Here is a 27693-nt window from a genome sequence, read left to right as displayed (position 1 = left end):
TCAAGTGCTAATGCTACTTTTTAGCCTGTGGAGAGACTTGTTTATGTTAATATTTAATAGCTTTTATGAGGGAACAATTCTATCAGAACAATTGAGTTTATTCACTTTTTTCATTTTGTTATATCAATGGTATATATTAGTTGATTCATGAACATTATACTTTCAATTACTGGCATTCCCTGAACATATAAATACAGAGTTACATTCTTTGGATTCTGTAAATTTATTTTGTCAAATTTCCCAGAGAGAGCTAAAGGGTAAGAACATTATCCTCCTGTATGCATTTTCAATGGTTTTCATTATATTTTTTTCCATAATCAGAGGTGTAGGCAGGTCCCATGGCATACACACCAAAAGCCTCTCCATAGGGTACAGCCTCTCCATAGGGTGACAAGCAATTCACATGTCTCATGAGGGGAACATGCAGCAGATCTACCTGCAAAGAGCTAAATGAGGCTCAGGAAAAAAATTCCACAGCATTGTTGAAGGACACTAGTGACAGTCCACTCAGCTACAGAAGGACACTGGCTTTCATCTCTTCCTCTTCTGTTAAGCAGGAATACCTTTTGCATCCCTTCCCATTCACTTCCTAATTTCCTAATAATGTATTAACATCTGACAATGTTAAAAAGCAGTCATTTCTGCTGGTGAATGATGAATATTTCTAAGTGTGGCCTAGTTGCTCATCTCATAATTTGGAATAAGCCACCACCTATTTTGTATTTCCATAAAGTTAGCACTGATGATAAACAGAAGAACCGAATACTGATCCTAACTTAAATCAGCCAGTCTGCAAATAAATAAAGGCTGACAGGGAGGCAGTGGGAATGCATGCTCTTTTGGAGTCAAAATCTTTTTTTTTAAATTTCAGGCCATAAGAAACAGCCTTTTCTGATTACACTGAATTTCTTAAGAGGGGCATCAGATACTTCACTAGAGGATAATGTCACATATTATTAAGTGCTAACAATTAAGGGTGGTTTTGTTAAAATATACAGTGTGTCATTCTTTTGAGTAAGAAATGTATTAAATTCCGCATTTTACAAATCTGCAGCTTTCTTTTAGTTTATTTCCTTCAAAAATAAACAACACTGGTTAACAATAAGTTACAAATAAGAAAATACACATTCCTGCTCACCCACACGCTCCTAGTGTATGTCATAGACAAGTATAACATGCACAAGAAACAGAGCCTAGAATCACTGTGAAGTCTTCAAAGCCATTCCCGGACAAATTTAGGAAAGGAACTCAATGTATGGGAAAATTTGGGTTTTCATGTGTAATTTCAAATTTTTTACTTTATCCTTTGCTGATGTCAGATATGATGATGTCACAACAGCTGGTGCTGGTAGTGATTGACACCATACAGAAAAAGCTGTGTTCTGAAAGGCTGAAAAAGATCTTTTCTAAACTAAACAATACCTACGATTCTATGAAGCAAAGGTTAAGCAGCAGGGGAAAAACACATTTTTTCCTTCTATGCAAACAATTGCGAGAGAGTGTGCTGAAATAATTTTTGTCTAAGTCTTGACTCAGATGCGTGTATATTGCTTTCATTCTAACAGTACACACGTAATTCCAGTCAAAACGCATTTTTCTAATTTAAGTGTAGATTTACCATAGTATTATAGAATTATGTACTTGTAAAAACACACATGTGGTGTCTGTATTGTGTGAAGTCTGTATTGTTACAGGTTTCCATATTAAAAATTGGTTTTGGTAACAAAAAATTAGTACACAAAATGTTATGCAGAACCCAAGCTGTTTAGAAATACAATTACTCAAGCTTTTAAGCAAAGCACAACATCTCTTTAACATATAGTCCAGAAGCCATTGCCTCCTGAAGTTATATTTACCAAGCTGTCTTCAGCAGCCAATTATTTCCCTTTGTTTTGGCTAGGCAAGGAAAGATGTACTCCAAACATATGAAACAGTGTTTTAAATGCTTTCTGTATGATGTTTATAGAAATCTTAGTAGTTAATAAAAAGTATAAAGAATAAGAAATTAAATTCATTATTCATACTCAAAGTTTAGTTAAGCATTTTATTTCAAAATGTTTGGGGAATTGTACAGATGAGAGTTATACGTAACACCTTTTCTAAGATGCTACATACTTAGTTGAGTATTTCCTTCTAAATAGTTGACAGTAGCATCTTCTGAGAATTTAGAGAGGCACTTCTTGGAGATGCGGGGACAGAGAAAAAGGAGAAAAGAGGCAGTATCTGAACAACAATCCTTACACATTTGCAATGTAGACATTTTTGTGCTTCTCAATTGCTGCTATGTCATGCTCCAGTTGTTTCAGCTTTAATTCCAGCTCTTCTTTATGCATCTGCTTGTATCTGGTGTCTGTTAGTATTGGAAGACCCTGATATGCATGATTTATTTCCTCCCAGTTCTTTTTCAGTGCCTGGTGCCATTACATGAAAAGGAAATAGATGAGAAAAAGTAAGAACAATATGTACATAAACTACTTGGTTCTTTATTTCTATTACATATAGAAAGTGTCACTGCAATGTAAAAATAATACATAAGTACATGAATAATGTGTAATCATCTTAATTGGACCAAATCAATTAAATCCTTTAGAGTTATGATACTTGGAACTCCAGCCATATTCAGCAAAACTCAGCAAAGTTTCAGGCCATCTCACCACCAACTTAATTTTCTGTAATTGAGACTTTGTTCAGACCATGGTCACCAAACTGATTCCACAACACTTTAACTTCTATAAACTACTTTGAAAAAACACTGAATAATTGCATTCCCCTTTAATCTACATTTACAGTAACAACTATGGGCAATTTTTTTTATCATTTGGACTAAAAATCCTAACTGTCACTGACCCTATCAACAATAATTTCAATAACTACTACCTCTCTTGAATGCTGCTGTGAAAAGAATTGCCTTTCTAGAGAAAGCAAACCATATCCTCCATATATAAAACCTTGAGACTAAAATTCTATGTTAAAAAATTAAAAATGGTAATTTTTCAAATTTGCTAATAATCAAAACTTACTAATAAATCTGTTAAGTCGACATCAGAGACAACACTTTTATCCACCAATATACACGAAAAGGAACCAGACAGTGGTGAAAAATAAAATTTACATCTTGTCTTTATATCCCTCTTACAATTACTGCAAGCATCGCTCTTACTTTCTCTCCTCAAAAGTATAATCAAAATCTACACATTCTATCCACATGTATGTGAGGATTTAGTAGAGTTTATCCAGTGCATCAAATGTCCCCTTGAAAACTATATGGGTGAACTTAATAATCACAACAAACAAGGAACTGAGACAGCAATCAGTAAATAACACGCCTATCAGTGAGAAAACAGTTCTCAAAAATATTTATGGCTCTCAGTTCTGTCACTTTAGAGGATATCACAATGTATCTTCAAAAATAAAGAAGTGAAGTCACTCTCTTGGGAACCAAAGCTTTCAGCTCTTCTCCATAACTAAAACTGGATTCAACTGGCACACTGATTTTATGGCATACTGTGATTTCCAACCTCATGCCCTCCATTATTATTAAACACTTTTCTCACAGTCTGGCCAACTGATGAACATACTAAAGTTAAATTTAGAGGGTTTATTTTTCTACATATTTAGCTTTGAAGACTGTTTCTATTTCAGAATTCAAGGGCTCTTGTACTTAAAAACTTGTCTTTTGTTGACTATATAAATTGATTTACAAAAAAAAAATGAACTCTCCTGACGACACTAAGAAAAATCTAATCTTTATTATGAACTAATATTTTAACAATTCAAACCAGTGTATTTATTGCATAGCAATTCATGCTTTTTGCATATTCATATTAAGCATCTAAGTGTTGTTCATAAAGGTCATTACAACAATCTTCATATATAAATATCTACATAAGCTTAAAAACCTTACTGCTACATGTGAAACTTAGAGTAACAAGGATATTTATCTACTGTCTAGTAATGATTCTCGTTTTTGTTATCCCAGGCTGTAAAGTACTTCAGTAAGTTTCATAGTCTACCAGGCATCAGGTAGGTACAGTTTAAAAATATATAAGCATAAAAATAAATCTCATCTTTTCAAAAACTTTCATAAAAGAGTACTTCATAGATTCTTTAAATAATTCTTATTTGTGTACATTAGTAAGAACTGGCTTGGAAATAGTGAATTGAAAAACTGAAAACAGTGAATTTTAAAACATTAGAGCATACATTCATCAAAATTGCTCTATCCCTACAAAGTAGAGAGATCAAAAGCAGATCACGACTCTATAAAAATCTCCTTCACAGCTCCTCCAACAATGTAATATGCTGACCACTATTCCTACTGCTAGATCACAAACTGAATATCCAACTCTATATATGGAATTCTAATACATGCTGGATTAGTAAGAAATATGTACTGCATTTATCAACATTCACTTTTATTCTCATAAAATCCCAACCAAAGTAAGCACAGTAAAGAGTTAAAAAAATGCTGGCACAAATTACTTCCTTTTATTTTTGTAAGGTCATGAGGCTTGATTTTGTTCTCAGGCATCTATTGCCACGTATTCTTTCAAATCAGATAGTGCACATGTGTTCACTAGCAATGTCAATTATTTTAAAGGACAGAAGTTCCCATATGTCTACAGCTGAGCACTGGGTAGAAGCCACATACCCTAGGGACACTAATTCCTCCTGACAATATAAATGTATAAGTAAGCCCATGGAAAGGTAAATGTTTTTGAAAAAAAATTAAAATAAATACTGAGTTAATAAAAACAATAAAAAAAATTTAAAATTAAAAAAATATTCCAGTGCATTTCTCTATTTGAAAAATACAGAACATCATTTTAATCACACTAAATGCAGAATGGTGAGCAGCTGAACTCACATGCCTTTTTTTGCACATATATTTTTGCTGCATAGTTAACTTGTTGGACCATCAGCTTGTCCCATGTCTTTCTCACCATGAAAATATGTTTTGTTCTTTATATTGCTGTCAGTGCAATACCCTCACCTCTCTCCCATACTTCTTCCTAGCTTCTACTGCTTGTTGTATATGCAAAAGACCATTGTGCTGCACATTTCAGACCTTGCCAATTAACCAGTTTGTCTTTCAAGCAAGCAAGTTAGACATTGTTTTCTCTCTAGGTTTTTTTTTTGTGGGCATTCAGCATCTTTGAGCTGTCCATCTATCTATTAATTTGTTTCAGGTGGATGCTAAGTGCAAGTTATTGAGGGACAGACTGATATACAGATATCACAGACATATAAGCTTCATTTTCATAGGAAATTTGTCTAAAAAGTGGTCAAGAAAAATTCCAGTTCTAGGTCAGGATATACTTTTAAGGTATCTCTTTTATGCTCTCCTTCTTTTATGGTATTAATTCTCTTTAAAAAGTCTGGTACAATAAAAATGGAATGAAAGACAATATACAGAACAACTTGACAAAATACAAAATTTTCAGTCATAGTTCTGTGACTATATTGCAGTTTAATTCTGGGGGGTTTTTTGCCACATTTTAAAGCAAGTCATGCTTTAATCAGTGAGGTCACAATGTGAAGATAGAAACTGCCAGTAAAAGAAGTAATATTCTGCATTAGGAAAAAAAATATTTCTCCATTAATAAGTGTCACTAAATCCATATTGATGATTTTCTGCTCTTTGAAGTTTCTCTGAAATTTCAGGTAATTAATGTGAATAAGAATGAAACAGAATTGAAAACTATTAAAACTGTAGCTAAATAAGTTCCTTTTAGTTGTATAGAACTGTTCTATAGCTCCATCTAGTGAAAAAGTAGCCAACTAATTTGTTGCACTTAAAAAACGAAAAAAGTATACTTTTATTATTTATATGGACTTACATTACCGTATTTAATTTTTTGGACATTATACTAATTACACTAAATCAAAATATGCACCTTCAGAACATTTGTCCTTTCTTCTTCAGATAGTACTTTCATGGCTTTCTTCTTGAGTTGCTCCAAAACACTGGCTTGGTATTCTTCCTCCTCTCTCTTCATTTCTTCATTTCTCTGTGTCACATATTTTGGTAAAACACCATAATTCTATAAGGAGAAGGAAGAAGTTCCTTATATGTGCTTTTAAGAAGGAAACAAAGAGATACCTGTCATCCATCCATTTGCAAAAATAGCTTGAAATGACAGTTTGTGCTACTGAGGACTAAAATCCTAAGTCCCCATGTTCTTAAAAGTGTCAAACATGATCATCTTTTTAGCCTGAGAAAAACGTATAAACAATTCCCTTCAATTTATTTTCACAACCTTAGAAGACAACAGAATCCAGAAACCACAATGTATATTTATAAGAACTGATGGTTGAACAAGGAGTTTGAAACTTGTTCATAACCATGAGCTATTTTACATTATTATGCAGTGTCAGCTTCTATGATTGGAAACATTCCTTAGAGAATGTCTTTGAAAGGTCTTCCTGTATCCTGATTTTTACTGAACATTGCAACATACAAAAACACATACATGAAAATCGGACTAGTTAAGAAGGATAAACTATCCCACACTGATGTGTCAGTGAGGGAAAAAAATAACTTCTGAATATCCCAGACATTCTTGGGGAAACACACCTATTTTGCCTTAACCTTTGTAAAATGAAGCTTCTCTAGCCAAAAGGTATCAGTGTCGACCTTCTTTCTACTAAATGCAAAATTATTCACTAATCTTTTAGCGTCAGGTAGCACGATGACTAGCACTGTTTACATGTTTAGCCATTGAAAAGTACCACAAGGGCTTCAGGTTCTTTTTGGCATCTTCTCTGTCACGAGTTATGTCTTATGTCATCTCTTAATGCTCTATCATGGGTTACATGTTTAGATAAGCCAGACTCTTGACAGATCTTATTTTCCTGGGTAGGGGATAGACTGTTCCTATGCACAGAGGAGGTTCTCCTTAAAAGCATGTCAGCTCTCCCAAGGTCTTTGCTTTCCAGAGCTGTCTCATATGGGGTCCTACTTAGCAGTTACCCTCAACAAGCTGCTGTTTGCTCTCCTGAGCAGTCAGTACCCTACCACCTGGCTCCCTGAACAGGAGGGGGTCTGCAACTGCTACATGGTCTGTGCCACCCAGACTACAACTGATTATCACACCCCTGTGCAATTCTTCCTGGTCTGTAAGCAGCAGAACCAGAAGAGCATGACCACTGATTGGCTCATCCACCATCTGTGAAGAAAGATGTTGCTGACATGCTTCAGGAAACTTTTTTGATTGCTTTCATGCCATTGTGTTATCCTTTCAGCAGCTTTCAAGGAGAGAGAAGTCTTCCATAAGAAGCTGCATTGTGAATTGAAGATTTCCTCAAGTTGCTTAAAGAGATTTTCATCCAGCTCCTCACCTTATTGGGTGCTCCATAACAAACACACTTTTGACAGTTGCTGGCCTTTCCTCTGATTCTGACCCACAGGCTCAACCAGCCCGTTGCCAATTTCATAGAAGAACTCCATATATTTGAACAGCTCCTCCATTCAAAGGGCCACCCTCCTTTTCTTCTTCCCTGCCTGTCTTTTCTAAGCAGCAAACATTAATTTATCACAGAATTCCACGTCTCCCCATTAAACACTCCCTGGGTTCCCAATGCAAGACATATGCCATTGCTTTAGAACAGTCATTCTGCAAATTTTTTTGGCTGACAGCATAAGCAAATTAAAACAGAGCAAAGGCAAGGCACAAATCTAGTGCCAGTGATTTCTTCTCGATGAGTTCAAGAGGTCTAACACAAACAGCCATGGTATCTATGCAACAGTGAAACTAAAATAGGCATTCGAATAGTGTTTCCAGTATAATTTAATAAAACATACCTTTTTTTTAATGTATTTTGGATAAAGTCCTGAAGGCTCAAGGAGATATTTATCTCCCTGTCTTGTATCAACACAAAAATGTCGAGGCTTTTTAGGCTCCCTGGTCATAACAGCAACTGCATTTTTATTTATAAAATTCTTTTTAACCCGAGTAACTGGGTGGTATGTCCTGGGTGGCACTGATAATGGAAGCAATTTTTGACCATCCTCTTCTTTTTTTACTGCAAATAGAGCATGTAAACATTCTCAGCAATAAATTTGAAGAGATTTGCAATTTCATATTATTACACTTTTCAAAAGGGGAAAACTATGTACAGAATTACGAAAAAACAGAACCCAACAGTATTGACAATGAAAGAACTGCCTGTCAATGAACTGTGAGGTATGTTTGTTTGGCCTAACAGAAGCTTCATAACCTAGGAAATACTTTGTCACTCATTTTCTCTTAACTGCAGTAGTACAGAACTTCTTTCAAATGGAATTATAACTGCTTTTGGTAGAGGTGCTCGTTGTCAGAGCCCTTGGGCAATGATGGTCCTGCCCAGTCTCACCTGGGGCATCCACCCCACCCCCTTGGGCTCTGGAACCCCATTTCACCTGTCAATACCTGGATGAGGTGTCTCAGCCATGTCTGCCCCTAGTCCTGCTCCTGAAGAGCTATATGGAATCAGTGGAGGGACCCGGCCTGTAACTCAATTTTGCAAGACAGACTTTCCTCACCACCCCGCTCTGCTGGCCTGCCTGGCATGGTGGGACTGCAGTCTCTTGGTGAGGTCTTTGCCCAGTCTGCATGGTGGCTGGCCTCAATGTCTGACCCACCTCTCCTTAGGGAATAGCCCTGCTCTTGCTGCTCCCTAATCCTTGCAAACAATTTCTCATAATCCTTTCTCCAGAGAATACAGAATCTCTTCCATTTTAGTGTAATCTTTACTGCAAGGCACCAACAGAAATTCAGTAGTATCCTGAGTAGTCTCACTTATAGTAAGCAATTAAGAATAATTATTTCCCATCATATTTCCAACTAGACATAACTCTAATTCATTATCATTACCAGAAATAATGATTTGATCCAAGTTGTCTGAGTTCATGTTCTTCTTTGGCAGTAAATAAGTGTAATGTCACGAGTGACAAAGCTCATTCCTACAACAGCTGGGTCCTGATACTGACCCCACAACAATACAGATATTGATTCCAACAACAAGAGGGGTCCTGATACTGACCCCACAAACCAGTACTTTTGTATTTACAACCCGATAGCTGTCCATACCTCAGTACTGTGGGACACGAAGATGTAACTCTCTACTCTAAAAAATACATTACACTGCATATATTTTCTGTCTACACTTACTTGGTGCTAGCTTGGGCTCCTTGGAACGTTTCTGCAGAAAATCATTTGGAGATGGCACTGCAACTTTTGCTGGCCCCATAGTTTTCCACTGAGATTTATTTTTCTCTGCTTCAAGTTTCACAAGTTCTCTAAGTTTGGATATATACCTTAGAGGTTAAAAATATCCATAAAGAAGTTAAGGGTCAGAAAAATATTCAAAATAGTTCTTCAAATAATATTCTTTTTTGCAGTAGCTCATGGCAAAAGCCTAATCTGTTTTGTTCTGTACTCTCTCCCAAATAAAGACCATCATTCACACAGCCTCCATGCTAAGGCTAAATCTAGTAGTGCACTGACAAATGAGCTTTCTGGTTCTGAAGTTAGCTTGCTTCTTCCTTCTCCTCTTGTGTCTCTGAGGTCAGGATTATCACACTTGGGGAAAAAAATACCAAATATATACACTGAACACAGACATTCTGAAATCCAACAAAACCTAAATTTTGTAACAAACTTGAGTATTGCTTGCATGAATTCCTTATGGTACATGGTGTGATTCTTGGGGTGTCCTGTGCAGGGCCAGGAGCTGGAGTCAATGATCCTGATGGCTCCCTTCCAACTCAGCATTATCTATGATTCTATGATTTATGCTTGAGAAAAGACGTCAAATGCAGTCAAGAATTGTACAGGATGTCCTTGATCATCAGTTTTTCTTATTACTGTCCACAGTATCACTGTCTCAATGTTCCAGTTGAACCATCTGTTACAGACACTCATGAGAGATGAGATGGGTGACTGCTCTGAAATAGCACAGCACGCTGCAGATTCCTTATGTTACACAGACAGGAGCTGCGATCCTGAACAATGGTAATCAGTGGTGGGTTTGGCACTGAAACAGCTGATGTGAAAATCAGTAAGGGCTCAGACATGAAAAGCTGTATGAACATGGTATGCACACACTGTTGTTTTGGTCTAATGTTGCATATGGCATGATAACTTCTGCTTTAATCAAAATCTCCAAAAGAAGCCAAATGCTGATCATTAGCTGATTGGCAACATCTTGCCTCTGTGTGAAGGATTGAGCTGTCACAGCTGTTTGCCTGAGGAAGTGGAACTCCCTGCTCCTGAAGCAAAGGCTCCCTAACTGTACTTTTATAATCCGCCCATCTTTAGGAAACATGTCATATTAATTTATGGTAGACAAAAGCTTATGAAAAACTGTGCTTCTTTTACAGAAAAAAGGTGTTTATGAAAAAAGCAATGTCATGTTTTCAAGTAAGGATAAAAAAGAACGAAAAAGATTACATATAGTGCAACCCATTCTATGGAAATACAGAAATAGAAAGAAAGAAACCATGTAATCCTGGGCCACTGAATGTGTATCACAGTAGCAACACTGATAAAAACCCTTGTCCATGAGTTGCACATGTCCAATAAATGTATTTGTACTTGATCATAACATTAGAACATGTCAGAGGACTTAATTAAAATTGTGGACTTATTTTGTCTTTTGGAGATTTGGTCTCCAGAATCAGAGAGAGGATTATCTGTATAAGATCATATATACCTCCTGAAATACTTCTAATTATAAGGATTTTTTAAAAATTTATTTCTTTCTGTTAAATTCATGGCAAACAGCAATAGACACTGCACAAATCCACCAAATTGATAAATAACAGTATTCCTCACCATTTTCTAGAATTGGCATCATAAGCACACAGGAGAGAAAGGCACTGGCTTTATGCAAATTTTGACCGAGTGGGGTTCACAGTCTTGGAATGAGAAAATGCAGGAGAAGACATTGACTTTCTTACATACTGGCATGAGGTAGAAGACATCATTTGTAGACAGCTATAGACATTCCTTTGGACAAAGAGATGGGGGCTCTGTTATCTTTTCAGTGACTTTCCAGATCAACTAAGTGGCTCAATATCACAGGGTTAGAGAGGGTTGCAAGGAAAAAACCATGGTTATGAGCAACATCAGAATCTAATCTGCTCATCATTTAGCAAGGGAAAAAGAGACTATACATCTGTAAGAAGACAGAAGATGACACCTATTCCTTAGGTGTCAACTTGTGATATCAAAGCTGGGGAAAATGAGCATGTTTGCTGTGGTTTCTGAGCAGTACCAGTCAGTTGAGAGTGAAATATATATGATTTCATTTAGGTAAAAAACCCCATACAAAAAAAAAAAGTAGATTTCATATGCATTAGTTAAAACTGGTCAAATCATGCTATTAACCAGGTTCAATAGTCCTGTTACCAGCTGAATATTTGTCACATTGTGAACCTAAACTGCAAGTGTGGTGACAACAGAAGTCAATGAGATCAGAAGGGGATTTAGTCAGATTATATCTAAGCCAAGGAATCTGTTGCCTAAACTGAACCTAATGGTCATGGAATATCCAAATCTCTGAACGGTATTAAGTCAGGAATGGATTTAGTGTGCATGTCTCACCATATTGTCCTTTCACCTTCCTCAGTCTTCAAAACCATCTGTCCAATGAAAACAAACAAAATTTAAAGATCTACTTTTACATGGGAAAGACTCAGAACTAGGAACCTCACAAGTCTGAATCCTTTTACCTGAAACAGGATAACTATCTTTGTTCTGATGAGTGTCACTGATACATCTACTTGTTTTAAAGCTATTGAGTTACGACCTACCCTTTCACTAAAGTGTAACAGCCTTTTATATAAATAGGGACTTGAAAAAAAGAACATGTCTGCATAGCTCTTGGCAAAAGGCCTTTTGTTATATTTTTAAGGCACGAGGTAAGAAAAGGAAGCTAAAGAAACAATGTCAGAGGATACACCTGAAATATGGAAAGCATGGAAACTGGAAATCCCACCTTTTCAGGTGCTCACTGAGCTGTTCTAAGTGCAAATAACAAAGATGTGTAATTCCTGTGCACAGAAGAAGAGCTTCATAAATTATGACCTAACAAGATGTTACTGAAGACACCAAACCTAATCACCACTTCTTGGAGCAGACTCAGATCACAGAATCACAGAATCAACTTGTCAACTAGACTGAGCACCGCATCCAGTATCTCCTTAAACACCTCCAGGGACAGGGACTCCACCACCTTTCCAGGCAGCCCACTCCAGTACCCAACCACCCATTCTTGTGAAAAATCTCTTCCTAATGCCCAGTCTAAACCTGCCCTGGTGCAGCTGAGGCCTCTTGTCCGGTCATTAACTGCCTAGGAAATAAAGTCCAACCCCCGCCTGGCTGGACCCCCCTTTCAGGCAGCTGTGGAGCAATAAAATCACCCCTGAGCCTCCTTTTCTCGAGGCTAAACTCCCCCAGCTCCCTCAGCTGCTCCTCATGGGACTTGTGCTCCAGAGCCTTCACCAGGTTCTGCCCTTCTCTGGACACATTCCAGCACCTCAGTGTCCTTCCTGATGTTAGTGACTCCTTAGGTGGAGGAGGAACTATGCAAAAACTTGTTTGTAGGGTTTTTAAAACCTGTTACCCGTTAGATGCATTGCTTTGCCAGAAGCAGCCACCCTTGCCCGCCAACAGCTCCGTCACCCCCACATACCCGTCAGATTTGGCGGGCTGCTTCGGCCGGGGCGGGGGGTCACGGGCGCCCTCCTGGGCACTCTGCGTGGCCATGCTGCCGCCGCGGGATCCCGAGCACAGGGGAGCGCTCGGCTGCTCGTGTGGCTCTGGACGCGGGGTACCCACCCCGCTGGAGGGTTCGGACTGGGGAAGCGCCGCCTGGCCGAGGGCTCGGGGCGGGCCGGCGGCTGTTGTCAGTTACCGGGGGAACCGCCGGGGGAACGGCGCCATGAGGGGCGGGGCCGCCGCGGCCACCTGCTCCCCGCCGGAACGGCCGCGCAGGCGCAGCTGCTGCCGGTACCGCGCGGCGCGGGGGGAGGCGGGGCGCGCCGGGCCGTTGGACTGCGCGTGCGTGGTACCTGTGGCAGCGGTGCCCGCCCCCGCCGGTACGTGCGCGCGCCGCGCTGAGGGCGCCGGGGGGCGGGGGTGGAACCCGGCGGGACGAGGGGGACGGGGCGGGACAGGACAGGACAGGGCAGGGCAGGACAGGACAGGACAGGACAGGACAGGACAGGGCGGGCGGAGGTGGAAGCCCGCAGCCCGCGGCAGTGCTGGCGGGGTGGGTGCGGTCCGGTCCGTCCAGCTCCTTCCCTCCTCCCGTCCGCGCTTCGACTCCTTCAGGGAGCCGCTGCAGGAGCTCGGTGCGGGGGCTGGTCTCCTGTCTGTGCAAGTAACAAGGCCCATTTGTCACTAGAGCACCTGTCTGTGGGTCACGGCTGAAGAGATACTGGTGCTGTCCTCGTCCATGTCGAGCTGAATAGCCAAAGCAAAATGTTACTGGAGATATGAGTGTAAGCTCTGCCGCAACAACCCCACCCTTCTGGCATGGAGTTTGTATCGAAAGTGGGGTGGGTGGATCGTTTGACTGTTAATACTGCTGAAGTTTTGCCAGTGGACCAAAAATAATTTCAGAGAAATGGGTTGTTTTCAGTGCTTGTGGCCTTCTATGTACATGTAGTTTATGTGGGTGAGTGCAAAACTCAAGCTGATTTTAAACAACACCTGTGGCCTAAATTCATAAGGCAGCCCAGATGTTACACCCATTGTCTGAGTAATGCACACCAACTGAGTGCAGCTCAAAGTTAACCTGTAGTGGAGCAGGACATGGCAGGCAGGACTCTGTACTTGGAGTGGTTTTCACTCCCTTAGTTTGCACACACAATGCTTGAAGTGATTCTTACGTTCAAGAAATAAAGTCACTAAAATATACTGGGTTTGGGTATATTTACTCCTGAATATAACTTTTTTACGTAGTGCGAGTTTATTATGGAGATCTCTTTCTGTCCCTAAAAAGAAAATATACATATTTATATATGCACTAGAGTGCTTCCTATTGCAGTACACTTTTAGAGCAATACTGGATATTACAATTACTCTTTGCAGTTTGTTTTTCCTTTTATTAAGGGTTTATAAAGGTTTCTAAAACATTTTTTGTTAAAGATTTATAAAACCCTTATATTGCATCTACACAGGATGATCCCCTTATACTTTACAAGGATTGAGGAAAAAACCTGGGTAGCATTATGTGCCCATCTTTACTCTGATCTATGCCTTGTAATTACAGCATATCCTCCAGGTCACAGCACTCCGTGCAAACACAGAGATTTACTGTTTGCAAACTCAACTTTCCATAGAAGTGAGCAAATGCTCTTCCCCCTGCCCCCCTCACAGTTTTAGGGAGATTTTGAGTCTTTCCCCTTTTGCTCTAAACATCACAGACAAATGGTGTGCTCCAATTAGTGCTGATATTGGTGTTTATTTCTCTAAGTAAACAAAGCACAATGTTGGGAGTTTCTCACTTTGTTGGCAATCCATCCTTCTTAGTTACTTTTTTTCTTAGAGAGTCCTCATGATTTCTCTCTGTCTATCTCTTTCTCCTCTTCTTTGCATCCCCACATCATGTCCAATACAATTCCAGTGTAGGAGTTCTTCAAAAATCCCCTGCTTGGTTTCCATTCCTTCAGAAGAGATTTGAATGCAATTCATCCAGCCTTGCTGCTGCACAAGACTGTGAGTTTTCTGCGTATTTAAGTGGGTCTTGCATTTGCTTTTTTTAGAAAGAAAGGATTAAAAATAATCAGAGTTTTCTTGGGAGGTGGGACAAATGCATATTTTGGTAACATTTTGATTACAAGAAAGTGACCAAGTTAATTGTTACTTATAAATGTGTAGTTAAAAGCAAGTTTTCTAGAATTAAAACTAATTGTTTTTTAATTCCTATAAGCAATATTATTTGCGAACAGTATTGTAGTGTTAGGCTTGGATGTCTTTTTTACCTTGAGGACAAGGACTTTTTGGAGTTGGGTTTGTCAGTGGAAACAAGCTGGAACTAAGCAGGAGAGGGGAATGAGTTTTTCTCTGAAAAATACCTCCTTGGCACTGATGAGGTCACAGCTGGATTTATGTTTGAACTCTTGTTCTGAATTTTATATCCTTGAGGGCTTTTTCTTAGATATTTGCTGAAGAACTAGTTACTGTTTGTTTTTTTGTTTTCTTTCTGAAGCAGTTAAGTGGATTGTCAAGTTGTCTTGGAAAAAAACCCACAATAACTCATCAGAAGATGTTTCACGTTTTTCAATATCAGCCTTTAAGACTAATAACCCAAAACAATCTTTCTAGCATTTGTTTAAAACTCATGCTTTCAAGACCTGTTGCGTTTGCACAGATAATGAAGTCATGGTTCTCAAGTCATTCTCTTCTTGGAAAGAAAAATATTATCCTGATGGGACCTCCAGGTGCTGGTAAAACAACAACTGGGAGAATAGTGGGCCAGAAACTGGATTGCCCTGTTATAGACATAGATGATGATGTCCTTGAAACAACCTGGAATATGAGCGTGTCAGAAAAACTGCAGGACGTTGGTTATGAGGAATTTCTAGAGGAGGAAGGAAAAGCCTTGTTGAAGTTCTCAGCATCTGGAAGTGTAATTTCCCTTAGTGGATCCAATCCAATGCATGCTGCTGGCATGCAGCACATAAAGAAAAATGGAATAGTTGTATATCTGGATGTGCCCACAACGGTCATTATGAGCAGGCTGAAATCAAAGCAAATGGATCGCATCGTGGGCCTGTCTCCTGGTATTTCTCTCAAAGACGTACTTCAGTTTAGGAAGCAGTTCTACAAAAGGTGGTTTGACATCCGTGTTCTTTGTGGCGGGGATGTTGCAGCAGAGGTTGTAGCAGAAAAGGTACTTGATGCTGTGAAGAGATACCAAGACTCAGAACTGGAAACTTTCATTTCAACAAGGTCTAGTAGGACTGGAAGGAGTGCGGAAGAAGACTCTAATAAATTATATTTCAGTGATGTTATTATTCAAGGCTTAGCCCTTGATGGGGGACTCTTTGTTCCTGAGAAAGGACTTCCAAAATTCACCGTTGAAGAATGGCGAGGTCTGATAGAAGCAACTTACGTTGAAAGAGCCCAGGTGATACTAGAAAGATGCATACATCCTGCTGATATTCCTGCTTCTAAGCTGGCAGAAATTATTGAAACTGCTTATGGAGAAAACTTTAGTTGTTCTAAAGTTGCCCCAGTTAGGCATCTGGCAGGCAATCAGTTCCTTCTTGAGTTATTTCATGGACCAACAGCATCATTTAAAGATTTTGCATTGCAGTTGGTGCCACATTTATTTGCCTACTGCATTCCCAGAAGCTGCAATTACTTGATTCTGGTAGCTACTTCTGGGGACACAGGGAGTGCTGTTCTAGATGGCTTTAGTCGTCTCCATGACACTGACAAACAGAGAATTGCCCTGGTGAATTTTTTTCCTGAGGATGGAGTAAGCCCAATTCAAAAATCCCAAATGATTGGCTGTCAGAAGGAAAATGCTTGGTCAGTGGGTGTCAAATCAGATTTTGATTTTTGCCAGACAGCTATAAAGCAAATCTTTACTAATTCTGATTTTACTGGCTTTCTTACAGTAGAATATGGAACAGCTTTATCTGCAGCAAACTCCATAAACTGGGCACGACTGCTTCCTCAGATAGTTTATCATGCCTCTGCATACCTTGATCTCGTTCATCAAGGTATTATTTCTTTTGGAAGCCCTGTAGATATTTGCATTCCTACGGGAAACTTTGGCAACATGTTAGCTGCTTTCTATGCTAAAATGATGGGAATTCCTATTAGAAAATGTATTTGTGCTTCCAATGAAAACAATGTTTTGACTGAATTTATAAGAACAGGTGTTTATGATTTGAGGGGAAGAAAATTAATTTCCAGTTTTTCACCAGCAGTAGATATTTTGAAGTCCTCCAATCTTGAGCGATACTTACACCTGATTGCTAACAAAGATGGACAACTGGTGACACAATTATTTAATCAGCTGGAAAATCAGGGCCACTTCCAGCTGCAGAAAGATCTACTTGGAAAGCTTCAGCAGGACTTAGTGGCTGGCTGGTGCTCTGATGAGGACTGTCTGGCTGCCATTCACTCTGTGTACAGTACTACAGGATATATTTTGGATACACACACAGCTGTTGCTAAAGTAGTTGCAGATCGATTACAAGATAGAACTTGCCCAATTATTATTTCATCTACAGCTCATTATTCTAAGTTTGCACCTGCTATCTTGAGGGCCTTGAGGATTGAAGAAATAAATCAGAATCCATTAAGTCAGCTTCACTTGCTAAGTTCTTACAGTGCACTGCCTCCAATCCACTGGGGCCTATTGGAGACCCTGAAAAAGACAGGAAATGGGGATCACCAGGTCTGTGCTGCTGATGTGAGTGTGCTGATGTCCCATATAGAAACCTTAATTCAAAATCATTTTATGAAAGTTTTTTGAGCAACTGATCCAATGTCTACAATTGCAATACCTTCTTAACAAGCTGCATGCTTTATGAAAGCTATCATTCATCTGGCCTGTATCCAGTCCGCAGCATCTCTCACAATTTTATATTCAGTTGTCAAGCTTTCAACAGTATTTGTAAGTAACATGTGTGAGATTTCTAGTGGCAGTGAAAGGTTGTGAATCAAGCGTGTAAAAAACTGGAATACCACTTTGCAAATCATACACAGTAGAGATGCCAGCACTGCTGGTTCTCCTTGGCAGTGCTGTCTCCTTCACAAGCCTGAAGCATCCTCAATGGAAGGAGACAGATAATGAAGTCTGACCTTTCTGGAACTAATAGCTCTGGTTTTGTTGTGACAATGATGTGAACCTTTGGTCAGTGGATGTTTAATTAAACTTTAACTCATTTCACTTAGGGCACTGAAACATAATAATATAATGGTGTTCATGTGTTACTAATGAGGGTTGATTTTACTACAAAGATAAAATATCCTTGTATTGTAAATCCTTGAACCATTGAATTTTGTGATATATTACCTTCTTGTATAATGTTTTTTATATATTGTGTTGCCAGTGTGTAAATATAAAAATCTGGTCTTTTAGTTTTTAACACCTTTTTTCACAAATATTTTCCTGTGTCAAATAGAATACCTAATTCAATATTTTTAATATATTTGAGGTGTTGCTCTTCCTCCAATGTCTTGTAGTCTCTTTCCTAGTTTCCTTTCAACTTTAAAATGCTTTTTTAGTACTATAGAAGAATCTGATAGTGGTAACAGCTGTCTTCTTAAATAAGAAACAGACTTCACCATTTATTTAGATATATTTTTTGTATTATGTTTTATCTTTGAGATCATATAGCTTTTCTTGTTCTAATTAATTATGTTTTCATATTTTTCTTAAGTTAATTTCCTTGATGTTCTATTCTATTCAAGCTTTGCATGAATTAATGTAAGAAAGAAGCTTCCCAAATTGCTTGGCATCTCATCAAGGAAAGTGAAGGATGAATTCCAGTCTGATAGCATCAGAAGTGTTCATTATGTAACCCAAAATACATCTGTGTGGTTTTGCTAATGACAGGCACTTTGCTGGGTTTTTTTTCTGAAGAAAAATTAGACTGGATTGTCCTAGGAGATCATGTGGTTATGGACAAATGTATTCTGTTAATTGAAGATTATATTTCACAAGGACATAAACAACATTTCATACTATGAGAAATTGTAAAATGATGTATTGAAAGGTTTGAGTGGCATGCAGTTAAAGGGCTAAGAGTCTTCAGATGCAAGGACATGTAGCTATGGGAAGTTGTGTTTCCCACTAAGATTCAAATGATCTGGTAATTGATAACATTTTTTTGCCTCTTCAATAGACAACATTTCCTACATGTCAAGATTCACTTGAGGCTTTGAGCTGTTGTCGTACCCAACAGCTTCCTCTGTGTGCCTGCTTGTACTTTTTGCCACACTAGAAGTGAACAAGACACCATCTAGCAAACTGTTTTAAAGAATTGTAATTTCTTCCAGCGGAAGGTAAAAGTCCCCAGCATGATGTGCCTTTGCCACAGGGAAAATGTATACAGTATCATTAAATGTAGCTGAGAACATGGGTGTGACACAGTAGCTTTATAGATTCCTCCGTTCTTAGATACTTTTTTGGGATCTTTTTAGTTCTTGGCTCAAGTCTTATTCACTATTTCTGCAGTAACTTTGAAAAATAACTTTTTGTTTTTATGGAATTGTGAACAGACCAAGTTGGAAGTGGCCTGAAAACATCATCTGGGCCAAATTTTTGTGACAAAGGGAGCCTAGATGAGATTATCTGGCATCCTCTCTGGTTATGTCTTAAAAACTTCCAGTAATGGAGACCTTTTCACATCCCTGGGGATATTGTTCCAGTGATTGAGTGTTCTCACTCTAAAAATTTCTTTTGTATATCAAAATGAACCTTCTCCAGGTGCAACCTTCTCTTCCCCCTTGTCATCTCCATGTGGCTCCTTGTGAAGAGAGAGCCTCCAATCTCTTCCTAACCACCACTGAACTATTGGACAGCTGTGCTGAAGCGCCCACTGAACCTCCTGTAGTCTGAAAAGATCTGACTCATTCAATGTCCTCATGGAGCAGGGGAATTTTCATCATTTTCCAAATACAACCTGGAAAAGACCATGATTATGTAATTTTTAAAAAATCCAAGTCCTGTAAGAAAAAGTTACATAAGCATATTGCTGAGAAAGGAGCACTGCTTGTAGCAGTGATAAATGAGCATCCACCTTGTATTTCTGTATGTTTCAAGCTGATTCTTACAGTAATTCTAAGTGGAAAAAATTTAATGCTTTCTCTGGACATGCTCAGTACAAAAGCAGAATTCTAAACCTTGAAAATAAAAACCCCAAACCAAACAAACCCAACTGCCTGGATTGAATTACTGGGACAGGACTTGGTTTCAGCATAAGGACTCGGTGGGGATCCTGCAGTACTCAGTTCCATGGTGCTTAATGCCATTAAAATCACAGGGCTGTTTGTCACAAACTGTTACAATACTTTATAGAAACATCTTCAAAGAGCTTGTTTTTGTAGAAAGTACCTGAAAGGGAAGAGCTGAGATTCTAAACAAGATAAGACTAGAAGCCAACATCCTGCCCTGAGATAACTCAGTGTTAGATAACTTGGTCAGAACTAAACTAGCACAGGATTTATTTTGGCATGACTAAATTATTTTAAGGCTCGTGGCAGTAACCCAAGCATGGTTTGAATTTCTGGTTGCTGCTTTCCTATCACATGAGCCATTATAGCAGTCAATATAAACTAAATAAGTAAAAAAAATGAGCACTTGTACTTAGGTATGGGCTGTCAGTGGGGATGGTGTCTAAGGGCAGGGGTTAATGAGCACTAGAATATTAATACATTTCTCAGAATGTCTAAAGGCTTTTACAATATAGTATTTACTAATTTTAAAAATAATTAATTTTGGACTTTCATTTACTTCAGTCAATTATTTTCCGGCACTACATCTGCTTGTGGATCCTAGTAATGAATATTATAAAATGCTGCAGTAGTGTTGTGATCCTGAATGTACACAGTATTTGTGAACTGGTGCTAATGCTGTGTTCTGGAAGCTGTAGTGTCAAATCTTCCGTCCTGCAGGGCCTTTAGCAATAGAAGGGAAAAATATTTCCAGCATGTTCAGAATAGCTGGCTGTGGGTACATAGGATAGTGAGGGAAGCAATCCTCCTTTCTTCCTAGCCTAGTTTTTCTTAGTGTCAGCAATATACTGTGGTTCAGCAAATCTTGTGCTATGTTATGATCCTTTTTTTCCCAATATCAGTATTATGAAAAATTCAAAAGGCATTAAAGACTGGGCATAAGTGCCCCTTCTTTTGTCTTGTTTGTTCAGCATGCAGACACTGTGCACCCTGAATGCTGTCATACATTATTTCCTATTAACTTCTTAAGGCAAAGTAGTGTGCCAATGGTACAGAAAAGCAAATCTGTATTGTGCTGGTTAGTAAGATTCTTTAAGCCATTTAGGTTTGCTGTATACACAGTTTGCTCCTATTTGTCTAGCAGGATACTGCAGTATCAATCAATAAAATCCACATTGACAGAGAGTGTGAGCGTGCAGAGCTACACATTTCCACTTGCTGTGTTGACCCAGAGTAATAGCATTGCTTTAGTTAAGCTGTTATTCCTCTGTATAGATAAATCTTTGCTGAACACTTTCTACTATATGAAAAACCTCAGGGACAAATTTAACAAATGTAAGGAGAAATACAACGTGTATATTTACACTTTTCATTATAAGAATATTTATGTGGAAAATACTTTGTTTTGTTTACAGATGTACCAGGTGCTCATTACTTGCCTTTAGTCACAGCCCTTCTTCTCAAGTAGAAGACATGAGGTAAAGGATAAATAGAACATCAGAAAATAATTCTGTTTTTTTGGTATTTGATGAGATAAAAATAATTGCTATTTACAGTTTTGAGGTGATGAAATATTTTATCTGATGGAACTCTACAGGGAAGATTCTTGTTGTTCAAAAGGTCAGCTTTGCTTTCAAGGACATCAAGAACAGATATTGCTGTTAAGCATATTTTATCTGGCATACCTGAAATACACATTATTCATTTGTATCCACTGTATTTTTTCCTAAATAAACACTGCGGGATTTATATAGCACTATAGCTTTTCTTTGCAAATATGTTTGTAAATTCTTACCAATCTGCTATAAAGAAAATCCACTAAAAGAATGGTTTCAGAGTCAGTTAAGATATTCTTAAGTCTTGAAAGATGTGTTCCATCCTGTATTTCCTTGAAAGTTAGGCGTATAGTTGGTGATGATCTAGTAATTCACTTCACTGAGACTAAGATTTTAGTGAGATAATGTGCATCGTTCTGGAAGGAAGAATGTATAAAAAAGGAAACACAGATCAAAAATAGCAAATGTCTGAAGACTCTGTTTACATTGCACCACAGACTTGTCCAGTGCTGCATGGAAAGCCTGCATTCTGAGGATTAGTATGGAAAAGGAAGTCTCTGACAGTTTAAAGTTTCTTCTTCATGTTTAGTTCAGTGGAGAGATGAGCTAGTTGTCTGTCAGCTGATGTGGAGCAACTTTGGTACACTTCTAATATCATTTCAGGATCATGGGCTTAAAAATTACTTGAATGGTTGAAACCACAATGAGCAGTTAATGTCAGTGAATTGATGTGAGTGGGCCATTCATTGATTCTGAACATGTATTAGCAGCTTAAAGAGGATTTAAATGTCACTGTGTTTTTTCACAGCAGTTACAAATGTGCTCAGCTTGCTTATCAGACCTGTAAAGCTGTTTATTCAGATTTTTTCAGAATGTAGAAATCTAAAAGACAACTGTCTTGTTCTTGCTCTCCAACTTAGCGAGAACTTTCAAAGATCTCTCAGTGTGGACCAAGATCTAAGCTGTTTGCTCATTGTACTTGAGAAGACTTTATTTCCTGATAAGTGTTTAGGATGCTGTCTGGTCTCCTTCTTGGCAGTATAGGCAAATTATTCGGTAGAATTTAGGTAACACCTGATTTACTTGTGTGTGTATGATATTATAAAATTTAACCAAGGGGAGCATCCACTGTGTTTTCCTTGCTCAACATAGGAACACATTTTCCATAAAAAGTGTATTTCATGTTTCACAAAATCTGTTACATAGCACAGGAATTGTTACTCTGTAATTTTATTTATATATTTTGTCACTGGTATTTGGAATAGACTTTTAAATAGTTTCTTTTATTTTAAAGAGTTATTGTTATAGAAACATGGAGGGTATCACCCCCAGAATTAAAATTCATCATGACAGTAATCGAGTCAAACCTGAAAAAACTCAAAATGTAAATTGGAAAGAAAAGATGGAACAGATTTGTTATGTTAGTTCACACAGGATTTGGCTCTTAACCATGAGTTTATTAAGAACATAGGAGGAAATAAAGTAATGACTGTTCAAATCTACAGATGCCACAAAACCTAAATACTAAGGAGCCACTTAATCAGAGCAAGATTAATTGCTTGGTTAGGAGCTGTAAGCAGTTTGCATTTCACTCTGGCCTAAAGTAGACCTGTGTTTTTAGGAGGATAGAGGTTTGAGAACATACTTAGCAAGTAGAACAATTTGTGGTGGGAAATGCTGACTTTGAATGGTGTCTGGAGATGATGTGCATTCTCAACTGAGTATGAAATTTCAGCATGCCTTGTGGCCAAAAGGACCAGTGAGATCCTGAGGTTAGAATTGGGATTACTGCCAGGGAAGAAATACTGCTGTCTGTATTTGGCTTTGGTGTAACCTTTTGAAAGAATATTATGCTCAATTTCAATAGTCACAATTTTCAGTAATGCTAGGAAGCTGGACAGAAAAGTCATGAGAGCAATGAAAGTATTAAAAAGAAGCACTGGCATGAGAGACTCAAAAACCAGAATCTCCTTAGCTTAGTGAAAGAAGAATCAGTCTAGATGAACCATCTTTGGAGAAAAAAATGATACTAAAGAGCTGTTCCACCTAGCAGAGGAAGAGTGATCCAGCAAGTCTAAGCAGAAGGACATGTTACAAAAAGAGATTAAAGTACGTAACAGAACAGTAAAGGCATCCCTACTCTGGACATATTAGATGATTTCCTGAAAAAATGTGATTTGATAGAAAGAGGACTAATTCAAACAAGTCAGACCCATGATACAAAAGAGGTCAAACCAAACAATCACAAGTCGTGTTTGGCTGCCCCAGGAGTAACTTGCCTTTAACAAAAGCATGAACAGCATTTCGCAGAGATTTCAGAGATAGAGATTATGAACTAATTTCAGTTCTGCTGTGGTGTAATCAGTACACAGAGCAAAATAGACTACTAGATATGTTTAGCCTTATTCTTTCTGTCTCTAGAGAATTGCAAATGGACTACTAATGCATACCCTGACTTGACTCATGGCTATTAGGATATGGCTCATTAGTTTTAAATTTCATTATACAATACGCCTTGTGATGGTTTGGGCTATATATACTTTCATTATGAAAATGAGATGAGCAGCACAGGAGGAAAGTGTCTGTGTAAATGTCAGCTTTATTGAATGTAGCTAATTATTATTTATTTTCTCAAGCTTTTAAAAGTTGGAGATCTTTTGAAATTTATTAGATGCTTTTGGGCCCCTTTTTTCTCGGCTTTTACAAGCAACCTGCAATCCAGTGGCCATTTAAAATTCATTTTCAGCTCATAATAAGACTTATATGACAAATGGAGAAATCCAATGGTTCCTTTTTATAGTTAAACTTGAACACTTATATATCAATTAAAGCTTAGCGAAGGTAAAATGTACTCATAGGTTCTGCTCTAGCAACATATTTTGATTTAAATGTATTTTTTCATTACATTTTAAACTAGTTCACTAAATTATATCTAAATAGAGTAGGCATTTAGTGGACTTGTTTTCTAAGTATCTGTGGCAATCTGATTCTGTTTAAAATGCTAATATATGCATCCCATCTCCTAATGAAACCAGTTCTCCCTGCATAGTTAATTAACATTTTATACAGATGAGTCATATTCACAGTATTTTTCTACCAGAAAGGTTAATAAAAGAATTCGATGCAGTTTTGAAACACCACAAGAGTAGCTTATATCTGTAAAACCAGTTTTTTGCAAGGAAAAATTATAGTAAAATTTACTTGGAATCGTTGTTCCATACAGCTTTTATCCACAAGGTGGCATTCCTAACAGAAGTTTGATAGACATGGTCGCTTCTTGCAGTTTTTGAAGAGCTCTAAGTGAGAGGCAGTCACGAGCATTTGTAATATTATATGAGCTTTTTATGTTTTCCTTTTTATAAAGTGTAATTAAGAGTAATTTAAGAAACCTTAATGATAATTAGGTTAATACTCATTGATGTAGGGAGCATCCAGAAATACGTGATGGTTCCAGGTTACAAAACAGCACATTCATTCATGGCACTATATGCTACTAGACATTTTTCAACTGTAACGCTGGAATCAATTTTGCTATAGTGAAAGAGTCTAAAATAGGAATTTAAAAATTATTTAAATCAAGAGCATGAATAATACCATGGTCTTGTATGCAAGCCCCAGTGTTTGGTGTTTTGAACATGATGCAGCACATGGAGCTTGTAGTGAGTTCTGGGTTTAGGAAGGGCAGAGAACAGTGTTCATGGGGAAAAGCTGTATAAATTATGTCTTGCTCTGCAGGGGAGCATTTTTCATAGTTTAATGTTACAATGACCAAGCAACTTATTTTCATATGCTTGTCATCCAGGCTGATAACGGAGCCAGTGGGCAGCTCTGCTTTTCTTCAGGCTTTATATCTTTTTTCAGTTTCTTGTAGTCTTTGTATGGTAAATTCAAATACCTTGTTACTCTTTTGCTTTAAATACAAGCATGAAGGGAATATAATATGACCTGCTAAACCAATGTAAATGCACTAGATTTTATATAGCAGGGATGTGCATGTTATACTTTTCTCCCTCATGGTTAAGGTCCTGATCTTACTTTGCTTTTTTTGCTGATTCTGTTAGATCAGACCTTAGCTAAATAATCATTTATATTTCCATTCTAGCTGGTGCCCTACTTGCATTTTGGTTTATGAAAAAAAGGCCTAACCTAAGGTTTGTGCTGAAACTGTAATCCAATGTATATTGTGGAATTTTTTCCAAGTCTATTTTGAGGCAACAGAAAGGAATATGAGTTGTTTGGGTTTTGATTTTTTTTTTGTGGTAGCAAAATTTCTCTGGAGTCTTTTCTAATGCCTGTGTACATTTCCTGTTAATCCCTCTGCTCCATGTGCTGACCCCCACTGATGCCTCAGACCTCTGGGTTTGGTTTCTTTCACTTAACGCAGCTGAAAGGACAGAGCAGCGGCTGCACCATGGCTGACACTAAGGACAGTCTTTGCTGAGTTAGTGAGCACTTTTGTGACATTAAGCAGATGTTCTTTTCCCTAACATTCTGTTGTACCTCCATTATCTCTCAAAGATGGCTCTGCAAAACAGAGTATGAATTCCTGTTCACTGAAAGCAATTGTCAGTCAGAAAACCCCACTTTCAGAATGATCAAGCTGGTAGAACCTACATGCAGGTTGAATCTGGCAACAAGGACTCTAAGAGGCAAACCTTCTGAGCTGTTAGTATCTCATGCTGACTGCCAGTAAAATTTGAGGGCTTGTTCATCTCTCACATGCTGCAAATTTTAAAGAAATGTGGTGAAAATTAATATTTCCAGGATGTGGAAATGGCCTGACAAAGAAAGTTATATATAATAATTATGAAGTGTTAATGAAGAAGTAAATGATTTGTTGTTGTTGCCTTTCAAGTTAAGCTACACCCTGAATTTTCTTTATAGTAGTTAGGCATAGCACTAGCTGAGTAAATGAGGACAACATTCCTCTGAGATGAGCAATAAATCTGTCCCACAGAAGAGGTTTAAATATAGGGAAAACAAATGTACAAAAAAACCCCAAAAACAAAACCAAAACAAAACAAAAAAAAACCAAACCAAACCAAAACAAAACAAACCCCCAAAAAACCAAAAAAAAACCACAAATGGAAAGAAGCATTCTCTGCTCTGGTGGCTACCATGTGGAAAGGGCTTATGGTCTGTAGATAGAACTGTACACAGCTATGCAAGGGAACAGGTTAGTCAAGGTAATGGCAGGGTTCAGGGTCCCCAAAAATGCTGTAATGTGTAGGGTGAGATGGACATAACCAGGAGAAATCAGTAGTCTGGAGCATCGCTGACGTTGCTTCTAGGACATCTCGTGATGTTGGATCAGATGGATATGTACTCCAACTCCCAGAAATGGGGGAAAGAAATTGTGCTGAATTGTCCTTTTGCCTAAGGGTGTCTCAGTTACATGACAGTGACTGTAAGTTCACATAACCCAGCACTTGCAGGTAACACTGTCAGAAAAAGCCAGCTGTACTGACTGCAGACAAATAATAGTCCCGGTACTTCATGATGGACCTGCAAATTGCTTTGATAGTACAAAGCACGTCAGGGGCTAATTTGATGCTGTTTATTGTTTGCAAGAGGTGGATTATAAATGTTTGGAATTGCATCTTATGTAACTGCTGCTGGATAAGCATATGTATGAGTAAGTGTGAACTGGGAAAGGAAAATGTGATACTGGGAACTGTAACCACAAGTATTATCACTTCCCATATGTAACAAACTCATGCCTAGGGCAAGGAAGCACAATTACTGACAGAAGCTGTGTTTGCTCATGCAGGTGATTTTATTGTTCTAAGTGATTTATCACTCTGGCTAACATTTTTTGATGAAAGACTTTTCTGGAATGATTGTACTACAAAGGAAATTTGGAATTGTTTACCTTCAATAGATGACCAGGTCTGCCTATTAAAAATGTTAGATTTATGAAGTACTTTCATGTAGGTTTTAAATTGGTGGAAGACAGAGGGTCAAGGTTTGCTTCCCCAAGTTAGTCACATAATCTCTTTCAGTCTCTCCCTTTCACTTCATCAGTCTCAGAAATCTACAACTACACATCAGATACTTAAATATTTAATGTACTTCCAAATTGTATTATTTTACTTTATCTGATATCAAAAGTATATGCTGGATTCTTGGAATTTATATTGGGTGCCAATGATACACTGATGATTTCTGAAAATGGAAAAACTGTTCTCACTTCCTTTACAAAAGGTAAAAAGATGTTACATTTTCAA

General features: G+C 38.1%; 2 protein-coding genes across 7 annotated transcripts; one reads left to right on the top strand and one right to left on the bottom strand.

The window, feature by feature from the left end:
• Positions 1-137: 137 nt before the first annotated feature.
• Positions 138-13017, bottom strand: ENKUR (enkurin, TRPC channel interacting protein). The gene is made up of 5 exons (XM_038126694.1): positions 12679-13017; positions 9153-9298; positions 7805-8025; positions 5898-6044; positions 138-2411 (listed from the first exon to the last, which is right to left on the bottom strand). Exons 1-5 carry the CDS (start codon positions 12750-12752, stop codon positions 2238-2240), a joined length of 762 nt encoding a protein of 253 aa, XP_037982622.1. The 5' UTR covers positions 12753-13017; the 3' UTR covers positions 138-2237.
• Positions 13018-26497, top strand: THNSL1 (threonine synthase like 1). Of its 6 annotated transcripts, none has more exons than XM_038126607.1 (3): positions 13018-13084; positions 14617-14708; positions 15205-26497. In XM_038126607.1, exon 3 carries the CDS (start codon positions 15259-15261, stop codon positions 17482-17484), a length of 2226 nt encoding a protein of 741 aa, XP_037982535.1. In that variant the 5' UTR covers positions 13018-13084; positions 14617-14708; positions 15205-15258; the 3' UTR covers positions 17485-26497. The 6 variants fall into 6 exon arrangements, with proteins under 6 accessions (XP_037982535.1, XP_037982542.1, XP_037982569.1 ...); XM_038126614.1 differs by having other exon boundaries at positions 13021-13084; positions 14622-14708; XM_038126641.1 differs by having other exon boundaries at positions 13052-13084; positions 14622-14708; positions 15202-26497.
• Positions 26498-27693: the final 1196 nt, after the last annotated feature.

Source organism: Motacilla alba, chromosome 2 (genome assembly GCF_015832195.1).
Source record: "Motacilla alba alba isolate MOTALB_02 chromosome 2, Motacilla_alba_V1.0_pri, whole genome shotgun sequence".
NCBI classification, from domain to species: domain Eukaryota; kingdom Metazoa; phylum Chordata; class Aves; order Passeriformes; family Motacillidae; genus Motacilla; species Motacilla alba.
Note: the sequence above shows the minus strand (reverse complement) of the source record. Positions and strands in the feature narration are given on the sequence as shown.

Bases quoted from the DNA above. Each gene is read 5' to 3' on its own strand.
- ENKUR (XM_038126694.1), bottom strand. From the start codon at position 12,752: ATGGCCACGCAGAGTGCCCAGGAGGGCGCCCGTGACCCCCCGCCCCGG. The intron at 8,026-9,152 runs GTAAGTGTAGAC...CTCTATTTGCAG, and splicing joins GGAGCCCAAGCTAGCACCAA to TAAAAAAAGAAGAGGATGGT. The intron at 2,412-5,897 runs GTGCATATTTTG...TAATGGCACCAG, and splicing joins AAAGGACAAATGTTCTGAAG to GCACTGAAAAAGAACTGGGA.
- THNSL1 (XM_038126607.1), top strand. From the start codon at position 15,259: ATGTTTCACGTTTTTCAATATCAGCCTTTAAGACTAATAACCCAAAAC.